General features: G+C 47.3%; 3 protein-coding genes across 3 annotated transcripts; 2 read left to right on the forward strand and 1 right to left on the reverse strand.

The window, feature by feature from the left end:
• The first annotated feature begins 424 nt into the window (after window positions 1–424).
• Window positions 425–951, forward strand: LOC142486408 (histone H3). Its single transcript, XM_075584998.1, has one exon. It carries the CDS (start codon window positions 453–455, stop codon window positions 861–863), a length of 411 nt encoding a protein of 136 aa, XP_075441113.1. The 5' UTR covers window positions 425–452; the 3' UTR covers window positions 864–951.
• Window positions 952–20,316: 19,365 nt separating this feature from the next.
• LOC142486409 (histone H2B 1.1-like) lies at window positions 20,317–21,203 on the reverse strand. Its single transcript, XM_075584999.1, has one exon. The coding sequence runs from the start codon at window positions 21,177–21,179 to the stop codon at window positions 20,799–20,801; it is 381 nt and encodes a 126-aa protein (XP_075441114.1). The 5' UTR covers window positions 21,180–21,203; the 3' UTR covers window positions 20,317–20,798.
• A 473-nt stretch (window positions 21,204–21,676) lies between these two features.
• On the forward strand, window positions 21,677–22,476 carry LOC142486407 (histone H2A type 1-like). Its single transcript, XM_075584997.1, has one exon. The coding sequence runs from the start codon at window positions 21,696–21,698 to the stop codon at window positions 22,089–22,091; it is 396 nt and encodes a 131-aa protein (XP_075441112.1). The 5' UTR covers window positions 21,677–21,695; the 3' UTR covers window positions 22,092–22,476.
• The last annotated feature ends 599 nt before the right edge of the window (window positions 22,477–23,075 follow it).

Genomic DNA, 23,075 nt, shown 5'->3' on the forward strand with positions numbered 1-23,075 from the left:
GAGCCGCGCTGCTCCGCTGTCTTTGTGTCTTTGTGTTCGGGTTTATAATAACACAATGTAAACTTTATAAGAAGATGAACCAATAAAGAACCGGGAAAGAAAAACCCTCATTTTACCGATTAAAGATCATTTGTATGTTTGGTATAAATACATGTTCCGTGTCAGAGAGCTCTGTGCTGGATCTGTGCAAACACTAATGTTATTACAATACATCTTTTTCATTGTCCTGCTTTCAGACGCTAAATATATCCTAACTTAATTAGGACGATCTCGGACTTAGATTAGGCGGGATGTTTGAAAATCCCAACGGTTTTCCTAGAACCAATCAGAGCGAGGTGCGGGTCACAAAGCAGCCAATCGCAGCGATCTATCTTCTATAAATACCTAGCACTTTTCCTGATTTTTAGTCAGAGTTAGGTTAGGATCGGAGAGGATCACTGTCACAGCAAAGGATGGCCCGGACCAAGCAGACCGCCCGGAAATCCACCGGAGGGAAGGCTCCGCGTAAGCAGCTAGCGACCAAGGCTGCCAGAAAGAGCGCTCCGGCCACCGGCGGAGTGAAGAAGCCTCACCGCTACCGGCCCGGTACTGTGGCTCTCCGGGAGATCCGCCGCTACCAGAAGTCCACCGAGCTGCTCATCCGCAAGCTGCCCTTCCAGCGCCTGGTCCGGGAGATCGCCCAGGACTTCAAGACTGATCTACGCTTTCAGAGCTCGGCCGTCATGGCTCTGCAGGAGGCCAGCGAGGCTTATCTGGTGGGGCTCTTCGAGGACACCAACCTATGCGCTATCCACGCCAAGAGAGTGACCATCATGCCCAAGGACATCCAGCTGGCCCGCAGGATCAGAGGGGAGAGAGCTTAGGCTAACTGCACCCACTTCATTTACACCCAGAACACAAAGGCTCTTTTCAGAGCCACCAAATTATCAATCAAATTGGCTAGTAGATCAATATTAACAGATACGTATAGTGATCTCCATATAGAGAATTATAAAGGAGACGCATCCACATCCCTTTTTAGGCGTCACAATATAGATAAAGGCATATTCGGTAGTTGTGCATATAAGTTTAAGATGTCTTATACACATACAATCATTGTACGCTATATATAGGCACACGTAACTAAAAAGAAACCTGGCTAGTCTGATTTAATATGTTGTACATAGAAAGTGTAGTAATTCTCCCCCTCCTACGTCACTTTCATGTGCCTCCGGAGATCACATTGAAGTTTTATGGGAACTTTTGTGCTTGATACTTGATAGGTTCCTGTCTGTTTGCTCATTGTTTAGCACCCACTGTACCCTAACTACATAATTATCTATTATTGTTACCTCCACAATGTACTGATTTTTTAATGTAAAGCAATAGGGGAGCCCCTGCTTCTGCCACTGAGAAGTAAATGGTGAACGGTGCTTTGGGTATATGCACAGAAGAAGGTGGGGTAGAGATAGAACCCAAATATAGCACTCAAGTTTACACTCTGGTGATGAATGAATGGTTTAAAACTTAACTTTATTAACTGCAACAAGTATGTAAAATATTGGGTATTAAAAACAACGTGTATACATAACTTGTGGTCTACCGCTCACCCTGATATCATATGTATGATGATGTATAAAGTATAGATATACTTTTTGTACCTGCCGGTGCAAAGAGGATAGGGTTAACAGACAAGGACATACAGAGGAGGCATAGAGTCCTCCCCAATCCGATATCTGATATTGCCAACATTGATCGTGTATACTATACACCAACCACCACATGTATTGCTAAGCCCACGATTTGAGCTATATGTGCAGCATTAACCTCCATGTGGTATTGTGCTAACAATATGATGTCAGAGATATTATGCATTCTCTGTTATTGAATCAGAGGGACATCAGACTGCCTGTTTACCATTAGGAACACATGTTTATTACACACAGGCATATACCCAACACCTATATATGCACACCAGAGTTACCTATGTGAGTGAAGATTAATCCACAGCACCCATTTATGCATTAACAATTTGTGTGCTGTATATACTCACATCCAGCTTTATTGGTAACCCACCTTGACTGCCACCATTGTGACTATGCCCGTTACGTTCACATTTTAATTGGTTTTATTTAGTTTAGAGCAAGCGCTTCATGTTGTTAGTCTTGAATTTATTAATAAAGTATTTGTTATTTTTGCCATTTGGCGTTTTAGTGGTAATTGTCCACTCAGTGATGAGAGCAATTACTTACCTGTACTGAACGGTTGATTGAACAATCTGTATATATTTGGTATTTACCTACCTGTACTGAATGGTTGACCGACCCACTGGTATATATTTGGTATTTAAACCTACAAATTTATCCTAGCCTTGTGTGCAGCTATTGAGGATCTTTGGGGAGGACTCTATGCCTCCTCTGTATGTCCTTCCCTATTAAAAACAACGACCTGAAGGTGTTCTGACCTTCAATACTGGAACCGTATAGTTTCAGGGTCTAGAGTAGTAGTGTGTTCTATGAGATTCAAGTAACACACTAAACAACAGTCCTTATAAGGATCTGAGGTAAGGAACAAATCTTACAGGGTGTGCTCTTAGGTAAGTACTGATAGCTGCAAATCACTAATGGCAAAAACTGATTGAACCAAATAGTAAAAATATATATATATACGTTATAGGGCTTATAATGACTGGTACATTGAGGTTTGAAAGAAGCCAGAATAATTCCAGCGTGCAGTAAGTCTCAGCTTAAGGGGCCTATGCAGAAAGATCCGAAATATTGCATTCGCCAGGGTTTGAATTCGCCATGTTTTTGGCGTGTTAACCTCGCTGCATGCAAGAAGGGCCGAATCCCTGGCGAATGAATTAGCCACCACCATTTGATATAATGGCGAGTAACTGGTGGCGAGACGGCTGCCTGGCGAGAAGCTGCCGAGAAGCCGTCCCCTGCCGAGATGTGTTTGCAGCAGAGAGAGATCCGCTGCTCGCTCTGCGCAAACATCGGCACATTAAAAATGATTTAAAATATATTTTTATTCATAGTGTACATGTGCAGGGGGTCTCCGGAGCTGAACCGCATTGGTTTCAGGTCGGGGGACCCCCTGCTTCCCGAGATACAGGCCCCTTTATGAGGTGCCGGTATCCCTCTGCATTTAAAGGTCCCGATCACGTGACCGAGGAATGTAAACAAAGCAGAGGGATACCGGCACCCCCTAAAGTGGCCTGTATCTCGGGAAGCAGGGATCCCCGGACCTAAAACCAAAGCGGTTAAGCTCCGGAGACCCTCTGCACATCTACACTATGAGTAAAACACCCATATCAATAAACACGTTCCTTACCTTTGCGGCTATGTGCTACGGTAACGAAGCAACATGAATGTATTTTTAATAATAGTGTACTGTGAGCAGGGGTCTCTGAGCCACAAATCAATGTGGTTCAGCTCAGGGGACCCCCTGCTCCCGCACAATATTATTAAAATACAGAAATGCTGCTTCATTACCATAGCGTATAGCCGCTAAGGCAATGAAGGGTTAAGGCAGAATAGCATGTTTATTGGGGACAATTGCCCCCAATAAACATTGCAATAAACAACATACACCCCCTGTGTATTTAAAATACATAAACAACAATAAATACATTAAATACATATAGCACTTACCCATTTCCGGTTGCCACGATGAAGGCCATCCTCATCTTCATCCTGCCCATGTCCCCTCCGCTGCTGCAAAACAGACACAAGAATGAAAACATCCAAAGTAATGTCCCCTAACCCCTTAATCACCATAGCGGTTATTAACCGCTAAAGTCATTAAGGGGTTAACCCACCCTCACTCACACTCGGGATGCCTACATACCCTCCCACACTAACCCCCAACCCCGTGAGGCCTAACTACCCTCACCCACTAGCCACATGGAGGCCTACCCACATACCCTTGGGAAAAATACCCCCCCCCAGTACCCACAATAAAAACAATACACAGCCCCACAATAAACTTCATTCTATTTATTAAATACATTACCCACCCCCTGTGCCCCCCCCCCCATATGTGCCCCCCCATAAATACATGATTTATCATATTACATACAGGGTTCATAACACAGCCCCACGCGAGTCCCCGGCGGGCTGGCGGGGCACCTGACAGATCTACAGAGTACCAACAGCTCATTTCAAAGAGGTTCTGGAGGCCTGTTGCTGGGTCCCGCCAAGCACCATGGCCCCCAGGTGGTCTCGCATGGGGTAGGCATCTGACACCGTCCCAGCGTTGAGCAAGCGGTAGTCCACACAAAACCGGGTGGTCTTGTCCTTCTTAGGGACTAGAACTACCGGGCTTGCCCAAGGACTGTGGGATGAAGTAATTACCCCTAGGGTCAGCATCTCCTCTATCTCCCTTTCCATACTGGTCTTGACCTCTGCTGACACTCTATAAGCGTGCTTATGCAGTGGCTGCAGATCCCCTGTGTGCACTGGGTGTTTTGTGAGATGTGTGGTCACTGGCATGTCAGTGAAGAGGGCCCTAAACTTACCTAGCATGTCCCTGGCTTCTACCTGCTGCCTAGCACTCAACTGTGCCCCTATCTCTACCTGCTCCAAAGGGGTTTCCCTGCCTAGCCTCCCCTAGGAGTTCAGGCAGAGCATTGCTCGCCAGATCCTCCAGCAGTGGGCTACAAATGGCCATTACTGCTCCCATACTCGGTGCTCTGTATTCTTTCAGCATATTGACGTGATATGTCTTATGCCTCTCAGGCTCTACCTGTACAACGTAGTTGTACTCCTTCACCTTTCGGATAACCGGGTACGGTCCCGACCAGGAAGCCATCAACTTGTTCTCCCGAGTGGGTTTGAGAACAAACACCTGCTGTCCTGGGATGAATTCCCTGCTACGGGCATTCCGGTCATACCATTGCTTTTGCTTGGTCTGAGCGGCCCTGAGGTGGTCCTGGGCCCCCTCCATGAGCATCTCTAACCGGTCTCGGAGATCTACTACATACTGTATCACTGAAGCATCAGTAGCAGTAGCCTCCCCTTCCCATCCCTCATGGAATAGGTCCAGAGTTCCACGTACCCTGCGGCTATATAGTAGCTCGAAGGAGGAGAAGCCTGTAGATTCCTGCGGTACCTCTCGGTAGGCAAACAGCATGTGCTGTAAATGAATCTCCCAGTCTTTCCCCTCCGCCTCTATAAAGGTCTGAAGCATCTGCTTCAGGGTAATGTTAAACCTCTCACATAATCCGTTTGTCTTTGGGATGGTAAGGGGTACTGTACACTGTACACTGCATGCATCCCAGAGACAATGTAACAGTTCACTCATGAACTGCGACCCCTGATCGGTTAGGTTCTCACTAGGGAAACCTACCCTAGAAAAAATGTTCAGCAAAGCTGCTGCCACTGTCTTGGCATCTATGGTGCCAAGCGCTACCGCCTCAGGGTACCGGGTGGCAAAATCCACCACCGTGAGGATGTAGCGCTTCCCTGACCTGCTAGGAATCATAAAGGGTCCTACAAGATTCATCGCTACTTTCTGGAAGGGTTCCCCTATTATCGGTAGGAGTTTCAGGGGTGCCTTCACACGGTCGCCAGCCTTACCCACTCGCTGGCAGGCATCACAAGAGCGGCAGAAAGTGCCCACATCTCGGGATGCCCCCAGCCAGTAGTAACGCTGTAATAACAGGGCTCGCGTTCTGTTGACCCCCTGATGTCCCGCTAATGGAATAGAGTGAGCTACCCGTAAAAGTTGCTGTCGGTACCCCTGGGGCACTATTAGCTGTTTCTTACCGGTCAATCCCTCCTCTATCCCTGGGTTCCCCTCTTCTCTATACAGGAGTCCCTTATACCATAGGCAGTGCTCAGTGCCTTCCCCTGCCTGAGATTCGGACGCCCGAAGTCTCACACCGGCTAGGGTTGGGTCTGTCTTCACTGCCTCCCAAAACTGGGCTCCTAATTCTGGCCACCCCCCAGTCATGTCATTGTCTGGAGAATGGGGAAGGGTGACGGGAAACAGTAAGTCAGTCTGTGGTTGCAACTGATCCTGGTTTAACTAACTGGGCTCCTCTGCGCCCTCCGCTAATGTTTATCCCAAAGGCTGGGGAACTGGCGCCGCCGCCATTGCCGCTATCTGGCTCCGGGTAACCGCCGCCACTGCAGCAGGTTTGGGCACTCTGTCGTAGGTTCAGGTCATCGGACTCAGATCGTTGCCAAGAAGAACTTCAGCATCCAAACCGGGTATAACGCCACCTCCAGCACACCCTGGCCCTCCCCCCAATCCAAAAAGATTCTGGCCACTTGCAGGAAACGTGGCTCTCCGTCGACCACAGTGATCTGTATCCCAGGGCCTGGGAGTAATTCCCCTGGCCGGACCATATCAGGTCGGACCAGCGTTACTGCAGCTCCTGAATTCATCAAGCCGACTGCTTGCCGGTGCCCGACTGTGACCGGGGTGAGATGTCTGCTCCAGCCGTCCGTCTACTGCAGGTCCGCGCTGAGATGTCCTCCGCTCCTGGCTGTAGGCACCGATGAAACCGGGACAGGTGTGGCATGGGACTTCTCGCTGGGAGTTGGTTCCATGACCGGTCCGGAGTCTTTGGTGGAAGCCACCCGCACGCAGGCTACCGGCATCGCAATAGGGGTGCGTTGCCCCTGATGGGGTCCGCCGGAACGCAGGGGTTCCGGGCAATCTGGTCTGATGTGACCAGGGCGGTTGCAGTTGTAGCACCAGCGCTCGTGCCGGAGCTCCCCCGCCTTCGGTGTACTGCTGCCCGCAGGCGGACTATGAGTCCATTGGGGGGTATTGGCAGACTTTTTGGCAGGTGCCGCCGCCACCGCCGCCTTGGCTACTGCTTTGGCGGGCATCAGGGCTCGGCTGGCCACATAGTCGTCTCCAAGCCTCGCCACCTTCTTGTAAGTCTTGGGCTTCTTGTCGTACACCCAAGCCCTCACCGCCGGCGGGCACTGCTGCATGAGCTGCTCCTGAAAGATGAGGTCCAGCAGGCGTTGGTAAGTCCGTGCCTCATAGCCCTGCACCCAGCGTATCCCGTACAAAGCCATGCGGGTCACGGAGGTAACATAAGACTCCTGGGGCTGCCTCTCTTCCTGCCGGAATTTACCCCGTTAGGCTTCAGGGGTAAAACCGTACTGAAACAGTAACAGTTCTTTCAGGTGGTAATAGTCATCAGCATACTCATCTGGAAGCTCCATCATCATCTGCTTAGTCAAGCCAGACAGTAAGGGGTCCAAACGTGCAACCCGATGCTGGGGAAGCACTTTGTACCGCCGACACTGTGTTTCAAAGTTCTATTGAAAACTGTCGATCTGATCGGAACCTTCCACGAACTTGGTGAGACTGTGCTGATCCAGTTTGAGTTCATCTTTGTTTGGTTGGACAGGGGGGCAATAAGCGGGTCTGTTCACTGCCATAGTGATAAACTGCAGCCGCTCCTCCGGTGTCCCTCTGTCACCCCACGCAGTAATCAGTGCCAACATTTCAGGAGTGAATGGACTGGTAGCCACAGCAACTAGTACCCCTCCTGTTGCACTGCTCCCGGGAGGTGCACTCATTCCCTCCCCGGGATTCCGCCGCCCAAGCACGGGGTTCCTTCCCTGATCTCCGGGTGGCTGTATAAGGGCAAGCTGAGCCGTATCCTTAGGCTCTGCAAGCCGGGCTTAATAGTCACCGATTGCGTCAACCATGTCTGCAACCTCCTGGTTCTCATAGGGCAGTCCATATTCATGGCACTTATCCTTCAGCTGAGCTCGGGTCCTCATGTTGGATGAGCCTTCAGCCTCGCTCATGGTTCACGGTCGCAGCAGTGAGGTGGTGTTGCAACTTGTGTTAACTGTTGCACTACTGTGTGTTCAATATCTTTAGTCCCAGGAACTCGCAATTCCCTTCAGGTTCCCACTATATTACAGGGTCCAGCAGTACACTGTAATACAGGTTCAGTTCAATCCCGCCGCTGCCACCAGTTAATTATACGCTTTTCACGGTAACTTATGACAAGATATAACAAACACCAAATATCTGGGTTGAACTGAACGAGGCTTAGATATAATAAAATATATATTATTCCTTAAAAAGGTGAACACAGCAATATAGTACAATTAACATGCAAGAAGGTAACACTTACTTAGGGTTGGGGAATGGAGAAGTATCAGCTAGCAATTGTCCAGCAATCCGGTGACATTCAACATGAAATCAGAAGAACTAGAACTGTAGGGTTGACACAGTTTATATACCTTTGTAACCCTATTCTTAACATTGAATACAGAGTATTGGTGAACAATTATCTGTATCCAATCCCTAACGTGGAAACACAGTTTAACCCATGCCTCCCAGCTAGTTAGCCCATGCGTACTGGGACTCTGAGGGTCTTATTTCTGTAGCCCCATAATTAAATCAGGGGCGACGACCAGTCTACCAGATGAAGTATCTGGCAGGATCTTCATTGTTTGTAGGTATAGATATAACACTTACAAACCACTCCAGTTTGATGCTTCTCAGCCCTCAGGTAAACAGTTAGAGTGGCAGAGTCTTTTGATCAGTACTTAGTTCCTAGACTTTGGGTTGCCCCCCTGACCATTTGCATTCCTTTGTGTTAAGGAATCTGCGCGGGTTTTATCCCCATCTTGGAATACAATATTAAAGTTAAAACACAGACATATTACAATACCTGGTTCCGTTTGGTCCAGTGGGTCCAAACTTTCCAGATCTTAATGGTGGGACTGGGACATCATATGATCCAAGTTTCAGCCTGCTGCGACCTTCAGGACCGGAGATACACAAATACCACCTAAACCGTTTAATACTTTAACACAAAATTCTCCGCTGTAAAATAAATCACAGTGTGTGTGTGTGGTGCAGACACTGACATTATAATGAAACATGGGAACAGGGGAACATACAGTTTCCTGACATGACAAGGTGTAAGCCACATTCCTGGACCGCAGTCCAGTTAACCCCTTGCCTCCCTGGTGAGGTCAGGGGGTGGCCATATGGGGTGCAACCCCTTAAATACCGGGCCAACCCCCCTCTCCCTCTACAGTCGCGTGTCCTCTGCTTCTGCTTCACTTCTTTGAATCTGACAAGGAACCTGTACCGCAGGCCAGTATGCCATTGATTTCTGAACCCTTGCTGCAGAGACAGCTGAAATAATGAAACTCTGGTGACAGCATTTTGGCAGGGGATTTCTGAGTTTTTAAAAGACAAACGTACTTGCCGGGGCATTCCCAAAGATCTAGAGGAACTGATTGCCCTCTGTATCAGAATGGACCTCCGGATATGAAAATGGCAGACCGAGTGAGACCACTCTCCAAAAACCCCAATAATTCGGCTAGTTCCCCATTTCAACACTCCTCTTACTGTACCTCGCCAAGGTGAGGAACCAATGCAATTAGGGGATGCCAAATTATCTGATCAGGAGAGAAGTAGGAGACAAACCAGGGGGCTGTGCCTGTAGTGTGGTCTCAAAGGTCATTGTGTCCGAGACTGTCCTATATCAGGACAACCCCAATGCCCAGTGAAGCTAGAGGAATATTCCTTGGACATTTCTTCTATTCTTCCTTCACCACAACCTTCACGGCTCCTCCTGCCGGTTTCACTCTTCTGGGGACCAGCCTCCATCTTCACTCAGGCTTTTGTGGATTCAGGAGCCCCAGGAAATTTCATTGACCACGCATATGCGGATCTCCTCTCGATTCCTCTACGTACTAAGGAGATTCCACTAGCGGTAGTGGCCATTGACAGAAGACCCCTGATACATGGGACAATCCCCCACAAAACAAATCTGTTGCTGGTTTCGGTTGGGGAACTTCACAAAGAAACACAGTCTTTTAATGTCATTTGCTCTCCTTCAACTCCAATGGTCCTAGGCCTTCCCTGGTTCTGGCACCACAACCCCAAAATCGATTGGACAAGCAGTTAAGTGACAGCCTGGGGACAACATTGCCATGGATCTTGTCTTCCGGTGTAATGCACCTTCTCCGAGGTTCGGCTACCCACAGAGACTTTCTCATCATGCCTTCCGGTTTTCTACCAGGACTTTTCTGATGTATTCAACAAAAAAACAGGCAGAGGAGTTACCACCACACCGACATTATGATTGTGCCATTGATTTGCTCTAAGGGGCCATCCCTCCTCGATGTCACACTTACCCCTTGTCAGAACCGGAAACCAGAGCAATGTGGGAATACATTTCAGAGAACCTCCAACGAGGGTTATTCACAAATCAAGTGCCCCCGCTGGTGCGGGTTTCTTTTTTATTTCCATGAAGGTCACTTCACTCAGGTCAAGTATTGATTATAGAGGCCTAAATAAATTCATTCTAAAAAAATCTGTATACCCTACCACTCATCCTTGAACTTTTAGACCACTTATGCAAGGCTATGATCTTCACCAAACTGGATCTTCGGAGAGCATGCAATTTAATTAGGATCAGATTAGGTGAAGAATAGAGACAACCTTTTTATCTGTGACGGGCACAAAACATACTTGGTCATGCCTTTCCGGTTATGAACGGGAGAATTTCAAAACTTCATAATGAGATTTTCTGGGATCTGCTTGATCACTTTTCTCGTGATATATCTGGACAGGGGGGGGCGGGTGGGGAGGACGAAGGCCTGGGGCAGAGAGGTGGGTGGGGGGGCAGGAGAGCGTTGCCAGGGTCCCAGGGGGAGGTTGGGTGGGAGGGGGGGGGGGGCTTTAGGGGGGTCTGGGGGTATGAGGGCGGAGTGCGGGAGGGTCGTGAGGGATAGGGAGGGGGGGCTGGAGGCGGGACGATGTCGGTGGTTTGGGCGGAAAATCGAAACTTTAGTTTTTTGTAGAATCGATACGGTTAGACAGGTTCTCCAAAGACTTCGGTATCACTCCCTTTTTGCCAAGCCAGAGAAGTGTCAGTTTGAACAGAAGAAGAGATTATTCTCCGGATACTTCATCTCCTCCCTTGGATTTGAGATGGATCATGTGAAAGTATCAGCAGTGCTGGATTGGCCCATACCAATAGGCCTCAAACCATCTGAACAATTTTTGGGATTAGTCAACTAGTACCGACGTTTCTTCAGGAACTTCTCCAAGGTAGTTGCACCCATTACGGCTCTTACTAAGAAAGGGACAAATGTCAAGATATGGCCCTCTGAGGCTCTTCTTGCTTTCGAGAAACTCAAGTCCGCCTTTTCTTCCGCACCTGTATTGATCCATTCAGATCCTATGAAACCCTTTGTACTTGAAGTAGACACATCTGATTTGGCAGCCGGAGCAATTTTTTCTCAAAGGAAATATTTTATGGGAAACTCCACCGCTGTGCCTTCTTTTCCAAAAAAACATTCTTCACAGAAAGGAATTATGATGTTGGAAATCGGGAACTACTGGCTATGAAAATGGCTCTAGAAGAATCAAGATATTTACTTGAGGGGGCTGCTTCTCTCATCACAATCCTGACGGACCACAAGAACCTCAAATACATTGAAGGAGCAAAGAGTCTCGGACAAGTCAGGCGAGGTGGGCTCTATTCTTTACTTGGTTCAACTTTGTGAACTCTTATCATACAGGATCTAAGAAAGTCAAAGCAGACACGCTATCCATGCAATTTTCTCCAGACGACGCCACGGAGATAAAGCAGGGGCCCATTATTCCATCTTCTCTGATCATCTCAGTAGTTTGATCTTCACTGAAGATTTCACTGGTTCAAACAGAGGATCCCAGGTCAACGTCCACTCGTTCGTCCAAACTATTTGTCCCTCTCCAATTTCAAAGTGAGGTGTTGCAATGGGGTCATAACTCCAAGATGGCTGGTCACCTGGGAGTTAGGAAAACATGATTCCTTTGAACGGATCATTTGGTGGTCAGAGATCCGCAAAGATGGGAATGAGTAATAAGCAACCTGCATTGAATGTTCCCAGACTAAGGTGCAGAGGACTTTACCCTGTGGGTTGCTCCAGCCCTCATCCGTTGACCCACATATCTATGGATTTTATTGTTTAACTGCCTTCCTCCAGGGGTATGACTACCATACTGGTAGTTGATAATCGTTTTACAAGACAAACCCATTTTGTTCCTCTCATGAAGCTACCCACAGCCTCTGAACTATCTGAGATCTTATTAAGGAGATATTCTGCCTCCATGGAGTCCAAACGGATATAGTCTCGGACTATCATCCCTAGTCCAATGGACTCACAGAAATGGCCAACCAGTCCTTAGAACAATTCCTCCATTGTTTTGTTTCCGAGCTATAGGACGACTGGGTTGACCTGCTCCCGTGGGCCGAGCTTTCTTGCAATTCCATGAGACATGATTCAACACTAGAATCACCATTCTTCTGTGCCTATGGGTGCCATCCTGCTGCCCTTCCGAATTCCAGTTCTCTCACCTGAGTTCCTGCAGTAGACAACAAAATCCCAGAACTCCAATTTCTCTGGAAGATGATTCAGGACAATCTGGTCAAAGACGCCTGCCAGCAAAAGATCTAAGGCGGATAAATGCTGACAGCCACCTCCCCTGTTTCAAGTGAGAGATCAGGTTTGGCTGCCTACAAGGAATATCCGGCTGAAACTGCCCTCCTCCAAACTTGGTACCAAGTTCATTGGACCTTACACGATCCTAAAACAAGTTAACCCAGAGGCATTTAAATTGAAACTCCTGGCTAGTTTGAAGATACCTTTTCTCACAACCCAGGGGGAGCATGTAGGGGAAAAGCAACAACAGAGAAACAATCTAAGTGCAGACAGTAAATTACAATGTGAGTCAATTCACTGGATGTCTTGGCTCGTGTGTGCAGCCTACTCACAAGATGAAAGTAGTATATGGGCAACAACAGGTAACTGGAATGTGTTCGGTCTTCTAACCACAGGCGTTGATACACTCCAACTCAGATGTCAATGTAGTGGTGAGATGTGAAGACAAAGAAATGTACCCATGGTGCAGATCAATGATACAAAGGTATTTCTTTATATAAAAATGTGCACTCACAATAAAATAGTGTTAAAAAAGCATATATCACTCATAGGTGATTAGGGTACAGATCGTATACTGCCATAGCTCACCCCGCCACCTCCGTTCTGTGTCAGGTATGCTCACCAGCGTTCAGCCATCTGCCGCCTGACCACTCTCTGCAGCATTGGTAACTCAGCTCTATCCCGGTCTCCAGAGCATCACGTCACTTCCGGTAAGACTTCAACGATGGACAGTCACTCGGCACCAATCCTCTCTGTCTCTTGGCGGTCCTACTCTACGCATTTCGCCAATAGATTGTTTGGCTTAGTCAGGAGTATCAGTGAAGACAGTCCCTTCCAGAGGGTTTGAGCAGGGAGTTGCAACATTTATATTCATCACATCACTTGGCACTATTATAGTCATAAAGATCACAAATACTGTATTTTCTATAATATATCACTTTATTATTTGTGTCCACTATCAGTGTTTAGCGCCTTCTTTTGCACCATCACTCTGTCTAGTTTGAAGATACCTACAGTGTTCCATATCTCCCTCCTCAAACCGTTTGTCCAGAACATGTTCTCTTCCCCCAGTCTACGTCCTCCTAAGTCAATCTTGGTGGATGGCCAAGAGGAGTTTGAGGTGCACCAGATACTGGATTCCAGAATATCCTGGGGCAGACTACAGTACTTGGTCCAGTGTACGGGATATGGCCCTGAGGAGGACTCATGGATTAAGTCCAAGGAGGTCATGCCCCAAACCTAGTATTGGCATTTCATTTCAAATTTCTGGCTAAGCCTGCTTAGATCGCCCGGAGGTCACTCCTGAAAGGAGGGGTACTGCAATGATGCTGTCTGATCTGTGTCGGGGTGGGTTTGCTGCAGTTCAGGTTTTCCAGCTTGCCTGCCCTTTCTCCTCAGTTCGGCCATTTTGGTTACTGGCAGCCTGCTGCTTAAAACTGCAGTTCCCAGAGGGAGTCACCGAGCAAAGTTCTGCTTGCTGTTGCTCCGGTTGATCATTGCTGTCACACATTACCCTTTCACCTATTTGGTATCCCTGATGCTGACCCCAGATGTGACCCAGACCTCGCTGCCTACTGCCTGTACTCTGCATCACTGCCACAAGCCCTTATCTCTGCCTGCTTACAGACAATGGATACTCTAACAGGACTCTGTCCTTTGGCTCTAGTCGGTTATTCTGCACCCCTACCTCAGCCCTGAGGGTCCACTTCCTGATTCAAAATGAGCACCATCACAATTCCTCACTACCCCCTGTCCCCCTTCTCACTCCCTTTTACTATACCTCAATCTCCACAACCTCCTCTCCACAAACACCTCCACCTCCACACACACACACACACACACACACACACACACACACACACACACACACACACACACACACACACACACACACACACCCCTACACACCTACACACATACACACATATCCCCCGTTAAGATTTTTTAACAGGGCTGATTCGGCTGCTCCAATCCCAACTGTGCTGCCGCTCAGCCATGCAGGGAAACAAACAGGAATGCACCCACATCAAGCTGAGACCTGCAGTAGCCTCAGGCATCCTGAGCTCAATCTCCAGCACCGGCCAGCAGGGTTCCACTATGCTGTTGCCCCCCGCATTGCAGGGTTTAGTGGCACAGTGGTTATACCACTGCTTCCACTGCTGTGAGGGCAGAGCCCCTCCATACCTCACTGGTGAAATATGAGGCTGAGCATTTCAATTTCCAACCTCAAAATTCCTGCTTTTAGGTTCTCTGGCAACTCACAGTTCCACATCACAGAAGCACTTTTAAATATCCTGCATATAAAAGCTCCAAGCCTCGTTTTCAGGTGTCTCTGGCACGGCCTCAGGGGGCACCGCTTAGTCAATCTCTGTGTTAGGATCAAAATAAGAACTGAAACTCTGATCGGGTTCCTATTTCATAGATTCCATGCTTCCATAAGAAATCATGGCAAACAGGCCTGCAACCAATCACAGCACAGATGCTGCGCTGGAGCCGATCAGGACATGTGGTTTTGCCTGCACTGGCCCATCCAGGCTTGAGGTGGGTTAAGGCAAGTTAAAGGGCAGGGGAGGGAAATATGAATGGGCTAATGGGAGCCACATCCACCAATTGGGCTCAAGAATGGCGTCCCCAGCCAGCAGGATATCTTCTGCTTGGCTTGGCGATGAGATGTATGGGAGGATGGCAAAATGATCCCCTTTTTGGGTGGATGGCCCCCCAGTCTGATCTCCACCCCAGGTCACTCTCCCTTGTTTCACTGCACCTCTCCTCCCCTCCAGTCGCAACATTGGCCAGTTCTCTCGACATGTGTGCTGCACAAAGGGTTCCTCATCCCTGCATGTCCAGAGACATTGGCTATGCTTGTGAAAGAATGGGGCCCAGGGACCAGTTAATAAAGGTTAAGCCCAGTCAGTGGGGTTCAACTGTCAACCAGGCCTCTTAGATACCATTTTTTTTTTACTGGCCCAGGATCCCCTTGAATCCCATGAAAACTGTATGCTTTATTCCTGATGTGTATTGTCAGGGGAGACCAGGACAATCTCACGGGATCAAACACCAGACATGACATGGAGATAAAATAAACAAGTGTTTATTTCGGCTGGAGAAAAACAATCCCAGCACAAAGTCACAACGGAGCTTATACTCACGAACCTCAGAACAATATAGAGGGTGTCCCAATCCCTTACGTGTTGGCGCCACCGGAAATACTTTTCCGGAGCAGCTTACACTTGTGCAGTAGGTCCTGTATCTCCAGCAGCGCTGGATGCAAGTTGTGGCAAGGCAACTTCAAATCTCTTGCTCGGGGTACAAGCAGCCTCGGCTTTGCATGTCTCTGGCACATCCTCAGAGCCCACCACCATAGTCTATCTGCACGCCAACCCAGGAGAGACCTGTGGAACTCGAATGGGTCGCAGCTTTTCTAGGTTCCAGTTTTTAATAGGAAGTCATTGGGAAAGGGGTGGTGACCAATCCCAATGAGGATGTTGTGTGGGGAGACACAGAGGGTGGGAATTATGAACCAGATCATGAGAACAGCGCCTACCTCCTCCCGTTTCTCAGTGCCGGTTCGCTACCTCTTGTTGGGAGTTGTCTCTCTGTCTAGGAAGACAATGGCTCCGCTCTTCACACCAGCACATCTGAGATGTGAGGCCTGCCCATCCCCATCATCTATTGTCTCCAAACTCCCTGTGGTACCAGCCAGCTCAACCAGGGTTACTGATCATGGAGACTGGGTAATTGTATTAACCAGCTAGCATGCCCAGGGAACATGTACATGCATTTAATGTCTCTGGCCATGTGTCACGGTAGCTTATGACAAGATATAATGAACACCAAATATCTGGGTTGAACTGAACGAGGCTTAGATATAATAAAATATATTTATTCCTTAAAAAAAGTGAACACAGCAATATAGTACAATTAACAGGCAAGAAGGTAACACTTACTTAGGGTTGGGGGATGGAGAAGTATCAGCTAGCAATTCTCCAGCAATCCGGTGACATTCAAGATGGTATCAGAAGAAGAACTAAAAACTGTAGAATTGACACAGTTTATATACCTGTGTAACCCTATTCTTAACATTGAATATAGACTATTGGTGAACAATTATCTGTATCCAATCCCTAACGTGGAGACACAGATTAACCCATGCCCTCCAGCTAATTAGCCCATGTGTACTGGGCAACGACCAGTCTACCAAATGAAGTATCTGCATTGTTTGTAGGTGTAGACATAACACTTACAAACCACTCCAGTTTGATGATTCTCCACTCTCAGGTAACAATTGTTACCTGAATTTTTTCATTGAATTTTTGATTGAATGTTTTTCAATCCTTCCCTGGATGTCATTGGACTGTGCTCTGCCTACCTACTATCATTCAGATTCCTGACGGCCTAGAAGTTCCTGACGGATGTCTGTACGCAGAAAAACACCCTCTCTCTCCCTCCCCCCCAACCTTTCTCTCCCTCCCACCCACCCTCTCTCCCAAACCACCCCCTACCCACTCTCTCTCCCAAAACTCCCCCCACCCTCTCCCCCACCCTCTCCCCCACCCTCTCCCCCACCCTCTCTCCCACCCTCCCCCCCACCCTCTTCCTCCCCCCCATTCTCTTCCCCCCCCCCACCCTTTCTCTAATCTCTCCCAAACCTCCCCAAACCCTCTCTTCCATACCTCCCCCCACCCTCTCCATCCCTCTCCCCACCCTCTTCCTCCCTCCCACCCTCTTCCTCCCCCACACCCTACACTCTCACTCCCTCCACACTGTCTCTCCCTCTCCCTACCCTCCCCCCACCCTCTCCCCACCCTCCATCCCCCCCCCCACCCACACAGGAAAAGCATAGAGCTTCCCCACTTTAAAGTGGGAAGTTTGAAAGTTATACAAACCTGAACTGTGCGTGAGTGACATCATCAGCCGGCAACCCAAAAATTAGATGTCTTGTTGTAATTTGAGACTTATTTCGGCGGACTGCGCGCTGCATCTGTGGTGGTCTAGAGTCTTGTCTAGTTAGTCCATTCAATTATCCATCTCAACATTAGGTGGTGGTGGTTATGGTCAGTGCTCGACATACCCGGTCGCCCACTCGCCAGGTGCGAACGGAAATTGACCGGTGGCCAGTTACTTTTCCCTTACTCTGAAAAAAAAATCCCCCTAGCTGATTGGCTAATAGGGCGTGACGCGGAATGGAGCCCTTCCTTCTCTGCAGGGGTAAGTAATGGGAGTGCTGCTGCTCGCCGTCTCCTTCCCCTCGCCGTCTCCTGCCCCTGGTCCCCGTGGCTGACTGCCCACCCATGGCTGCAGGTGGTAGCGGGGGTGTTCCCCCCTTCTCTCCCTGGTCCCTGCTTCACCCGATCCCCGCGGCTGCACACACACACACCAAGGACTAATTGTAGTATAATGTAATACAATAAATAAACTTATGTCAAAAACGAATGTTGTTCTTACCAGGAATTTATTACATTTATTTTATATATATATTTTATTTTAAAGCGGGGTTGGGGGCGGGACTAGGGGCGGGGTTGGGGGCGGGACAAAGTGGCGAGTAGATTTTTTGGGTTATTTGTCAAGCCCTGGTTATGGTGATGATGTGATAATTCAGGTCCACCCCCTCCTCACAACACTAGATACATGACCACCACTGCTTCCCCTCTTGCTCCTCCGTTTGCTTTCACACAACCGTGCAGCCTCCTAACTTAATTTGTGTGCACGGGGGATTACGGGAAGTGTAGTTCCGAAGTGAAGCTGGGTGTCAGGGACATGCGCATGTAGCATAGCCTCCAGTCGCTACTACTTTCCGTGGGCCCTAACAGTATAATTCCTGCTCGGGACAGGCACTGGAGGGGTTAGATTTTCTAATGAGGGCCTAGTGTGCTATTGCAGCCCTGGATATATTTACTGTATCCAGGGGCGGGCCTAGCAACAGCCTGAGGGTGTCAGCCTGGGGGAGGATACTGGTTGGGTCATATGAAAATGTATGATGCCTATCAGTATCAGACCTGCCCTGTTATGGGGCAGGGTTACAAGCACATTCCCCAGGATATATACTGGCAATCTGTGTGTCTCTTTCGTCCCCTGTGGGGTGATAACAACTACCCTGTATACCACTAGGGGATACAGAAGGAGTACCAGAAGGAAACCTAGATGAGCCTCAAGCCTTAAGGTAACCTTCCAGGGAATGAGGACTGCTGTAAATTCTGGGAAAACGCAATTAACATCCATTGAACCATCCAAAAGTGTGATTCACTGTCTTGTGATGAGAGGTGTGTCAGCATGGGCCATCCTGCAGACACAGGATCCTCGCTGACTGGAGGCGCTGCCAACAGAGAATAAGCACCCTGAAAGCCTGTCCTGATTCTCCCCACACCATCGCGGAGCAACTCAGAGCCCTCCTGTTGCCTCACAGGTATACACAGCACTAGGAAACATACAGGTAGCGACCCCATCTCACAGAGGGTAGGGGTAAAGGTGCTACACATAGTAATGTATTGCAATGGTGTCCTTACTACTCATGCGCTTTAAAAAGAGGCTTGGTCACCATAGTGATGATTGGCAAAGTTCTCGGCAGCCATGATTGATTTGGGCAGAGCCCATTGATTGTAATGGTAACTAAGGGCACAGGTCTAAGAATGAGGAAACCAAACTATGCAAGACAACGTGACTGGAATAAAATGTCATCATTGAATGAAATGAGCAGAGCTTGGATTTAGACATAGAGAAATGAATTGAATACATGTCAACATTTGACAATAAGTCATGTTGTTGGAATTGTGAAGGACCACAAGTGTTTCTTATTAATGTAAGTTATACATTTGTGTTTGCTGCCTTTATTTTGATGGTGCTGCTGCCCTTTCCCCTCTATAGATTATATGGGGAAATGTGGCATCTTTGGCAGTTTCAGCCCCCACCCTAGTATATGTAGTTGTGTGTTTTGCTCTGTGTTCATTTTGCTGCTTGCAGATGTCACTAAATAATGTTTCTGTATTATTTTACGGGCTATTTAAGTGTTCCACCCTAAATGTAAGAATAATGATGCAGCAGTGCCACAGTCCTATTGATTTGGACTTAACTCACCAATTATATTTAAGGGACGCCACAAAACAAATCACAGAAATATCTCTGGAGTTGAAACCTGTGATTCAGATCATGTGTTAAATCCAAGTCTCCAGAATATTGGTTATTTCCAAAGCAACACTGCCACCGTGTGGTCTCTGTTTGAATGGCAGATATGAAATGTTTTGGTGCCTTTAGCTTCATTTTGTGAATTGTTTTGCTTCCGAGACCACCAAACCGATGTATTTTACACATGACATCATGTGTGGTTATATTTATGGCCATAAGATAAAAACCGAATGTGATAAATATTTGCGATTTACAGTTCTGACAAATTATCACAAAACCACTTAAAACTGCTACTGAAATCTGATGGAACAAATGTTGCTTGGTCTTGTTTTTATACTAAAAGTTGCAATCCCTGATAACAGATTGAACATTGTAACAATTAATTAAATGTAACACCTCCCAACCTATTACCAGCTATAACTGATTTCTAAATGAATGTTAAAAATATTTAATCCAACACAAGAATATGAGAAATATCACTTGCTGCTCTCAGTAAAACCTTTTTTTTTTTTTTTTTTTTTTTAATAAAGTAAACTGAATAAACATGTTCGACAAACGATTAAAAGGCCCACTTTATATATGCTAATAAGTATGCTCGTATCTAACGCTTGCAGCAAACACGGATTGCATTGTCTGTATGTTAACTAACCACAAACTGCATTAGAACATGCCCCATATCATATGTATTATATACCAAGAAGTGTTAAGGGCATCCTTTAATGCACCATGTGTCTGAGACATGTACATATAATCTGTATTTTAGTGAAGCTCGAAAAATAAATAAGGAAAAATAATCGCATTGTATTAATACCAAATTCCGCTTTGTAAGCACGGATCCAATTCCTAACTGCAGCGTCACCCTGTGGTATGCGGCAGAACTGCAGATTAACTGAATGGGAGTCTCTGCGATTTGTACTTTGTCTGCGGGTCTTCCGCTGGTTAATTGTAACATACAAGTATAGCACACACAGGGCTGGGTAGGAAGCGCTAAAATGCGAAACAGCCATCACATGCTTTGCACACCTTTACAGAAAGTATCACCATGCTATATACTGCAAATCTTTCAGAACAGCTCAGAATGAGAGCTACAAAACAAAAAAATTAAGCGTGCATTAAGTGCAATGTACATTAGAACACAATTTGCATGTGATACTGGTCTTTTATCCCGAACAGATTAAATATGAGAATTATAACTTTTATATTGGTAAGGTGGGTGGCTCTTAGAAGAGCCTTTGTGTTTGTAGGTGGGTGATCAGATCAGGGTTACTTGGCGCTGGTGTACTTGGTGACAGCCTTGGTGCCCTCGGACACGGCGTGTTTGGCCAGCTCTCCCGGCAGCAGCAGGCGCACAGCGGTCTGGATCTCCCGGGAAGTGATGGTGGAGCGCTTGTTGTAATGAGCCAGGCGGGACGATTCCCCTGCGATGCGCTCGAAGATGTCGTTCACAAAGGAGTTCATGATGCCCATGGCCTTGGAGGAGATGCCGGTGTCAGGGTGAACCTGTTTCAGCACTTTGTACACATAGATCGCGTAACTTTCCTTCCTGCTCTTCCTACGCTTCTTCCCATCCTTCTTCTGAGTCTTAGTCACGGCTTTCTTAGAGCCCTTCTTGGCCGCTGGCGCAGACTTGGCTGGTTCAGGCATATTGCGCGATGCTTCCTCTCCAAACTGCAGAGAAACTGTCCAACTCCTGACCGTTCTGTTCTGACTGACAGATTAAATCTGTCAGTGGTGATATTGGATACCGAGGCTTGAGCCTCATTACTCCAAGTTCTCTTGTTGAGTGTATTGTCGCACTCTTTAGGAAGCTTCTTGATCTGTGTTACTTGCCACAGTTGAGTTGGTTTCACAGGTTCAGCGCTGTGATGGGTTGTCCAACTCCTCCCCCAGCAGCTCTATTTATAGGCATCGTATGCAAAGGAGCAGCCCAAGTCTTCTGTTCTTCTATTGGCTGATTTTGTCATGTGACATTTTATGACATCATCAGATGTATTGCAACTACGTTGATTGGTGGATACAGGATTCTGGAACTGATTGGCTTCTTTCAAAACTGACCAATCACAGGGCAGTGCTGCTGCTCTATAAGTGTATAAATAAGGGCACAGGGGGCGGGGTTTGTTATTTCTCTCGCTGTCACCGCTGCACTGTGATAGATACACGATGTCTGGAAGAGGCAAACAAGGCGGGAAAACTCGCGCTAAGGCCAAGACTCGCTCATCTCGGGCCGGGCTGCAGTTTCCAGTCGGCCGCGTGCACAGACTACTCCGGAAGGGGAATTATGCTCAGCGTGTGGGTGCCGGAGCCCCGGTCTATTTGGCCGCAGTGCTGGAATACCTGACCGCTGAGATCCTGGAGTTGGCCGGTAACGCCGCCCGGGACAATAAGAAGTCCCGCATCATCCCCCGGCACCTGCAGCTCGCTGTGCGGAACGACGAGGAGCTGAACAGGCTGCTCGGAGGGGTTACCATCGCCCAGGGGGGTGTCCTGCCCAACATCCAGGCCGTGCTGCTGCCCAAGAAAACCGAGAGCCACAAACCGGCCAAGAGCAGCAAGTGAGCTTCACCCCGAGACCAGGAGCAGAGACCCCCAGATACCCAACACAAAGGCTCTTTTCAGAGCCACCCACAATATCAAAAAAGCGTTACATTATTTCATATTTGCTGCAGGGAGATAGAAATATATCTCAATATTGATAAGTTGGTTTTAATTGTTAATGCTGTTTTGCTAATGTTAGCTCACTTTATATTTTAAATGTTTAATAGTTAAAGTGCATGTGTGTGAAGGTGTCAGTGCTGTTAAGAGAAGCACCAATGATTTGATTTAACACTGCAGTTGATACACAAAGGAATAGAAGTAATCATTTGGAAACTGATATTGGCTTTCCCTGTAATAAGAGGTTTGGGTTCAGTTAGACGTGTAGTCACTGCTATAGATTTGTAACTTGAGGGGAAATCTGTATTTCATACCATGAAGACACTTCAATATAGAAGTTGCGGTTATTCATTAGAATAAAAGACCTCTTGAAACTATATGCCACACGGTGGCGCTGTTGTGTTACAAACGGTATCTTCATTACTTGCATTGTAAATTCTAAAACCTGTTTTAAAATCGGATACAAATTAGCAAGGCATTAAACTGTATTCTAGTGATATAGATTAATGATATTTAGAGATTACATAAAAATATAAAGACTGGCAAGCCAGAGCAACATTTGTCAGAACAATTAAAAAATGAATTGCATCCAACCAACTGTTGAAAGATTTCCCTCAAACCTGCAAAATCAAAAAGGCTTAAACTAATTGATTTGGATGTGTTAGAAAAAAGTATAATGATTGTATAGAAAGACAGCAACACAAAGAGTTTAGGTAATGTCACTAAAGAAGTACCCATAATGGTGCCCTCGCATGTGTACCAATATAATAATATGGCAGATGTAACAGGACTAGTTCAGGGACAGGCCTATTTTAAACCAAACAACATTAATGCCCCTAATTTATTGACTAGGATCCAGTTGAATAATTAAAATACCTTATGATGGTT

The sequence above is a fragment of the Ascaphus truei genome, unplaced genomic scaffold, assembly GCF_040206685.1.
Source record: "Ascaphus truei isolate aAscTru1 unplaced genomic scaffold, aAscTru1.hap1 HAP1_SCAFFOLD_846, whole genome shotgun sequence".
NCBI lineage: Eukaryota > Metazoa > Chordata > Amphibia > Anura > Ascaphidae > Ascaphus > Ascaphus truei.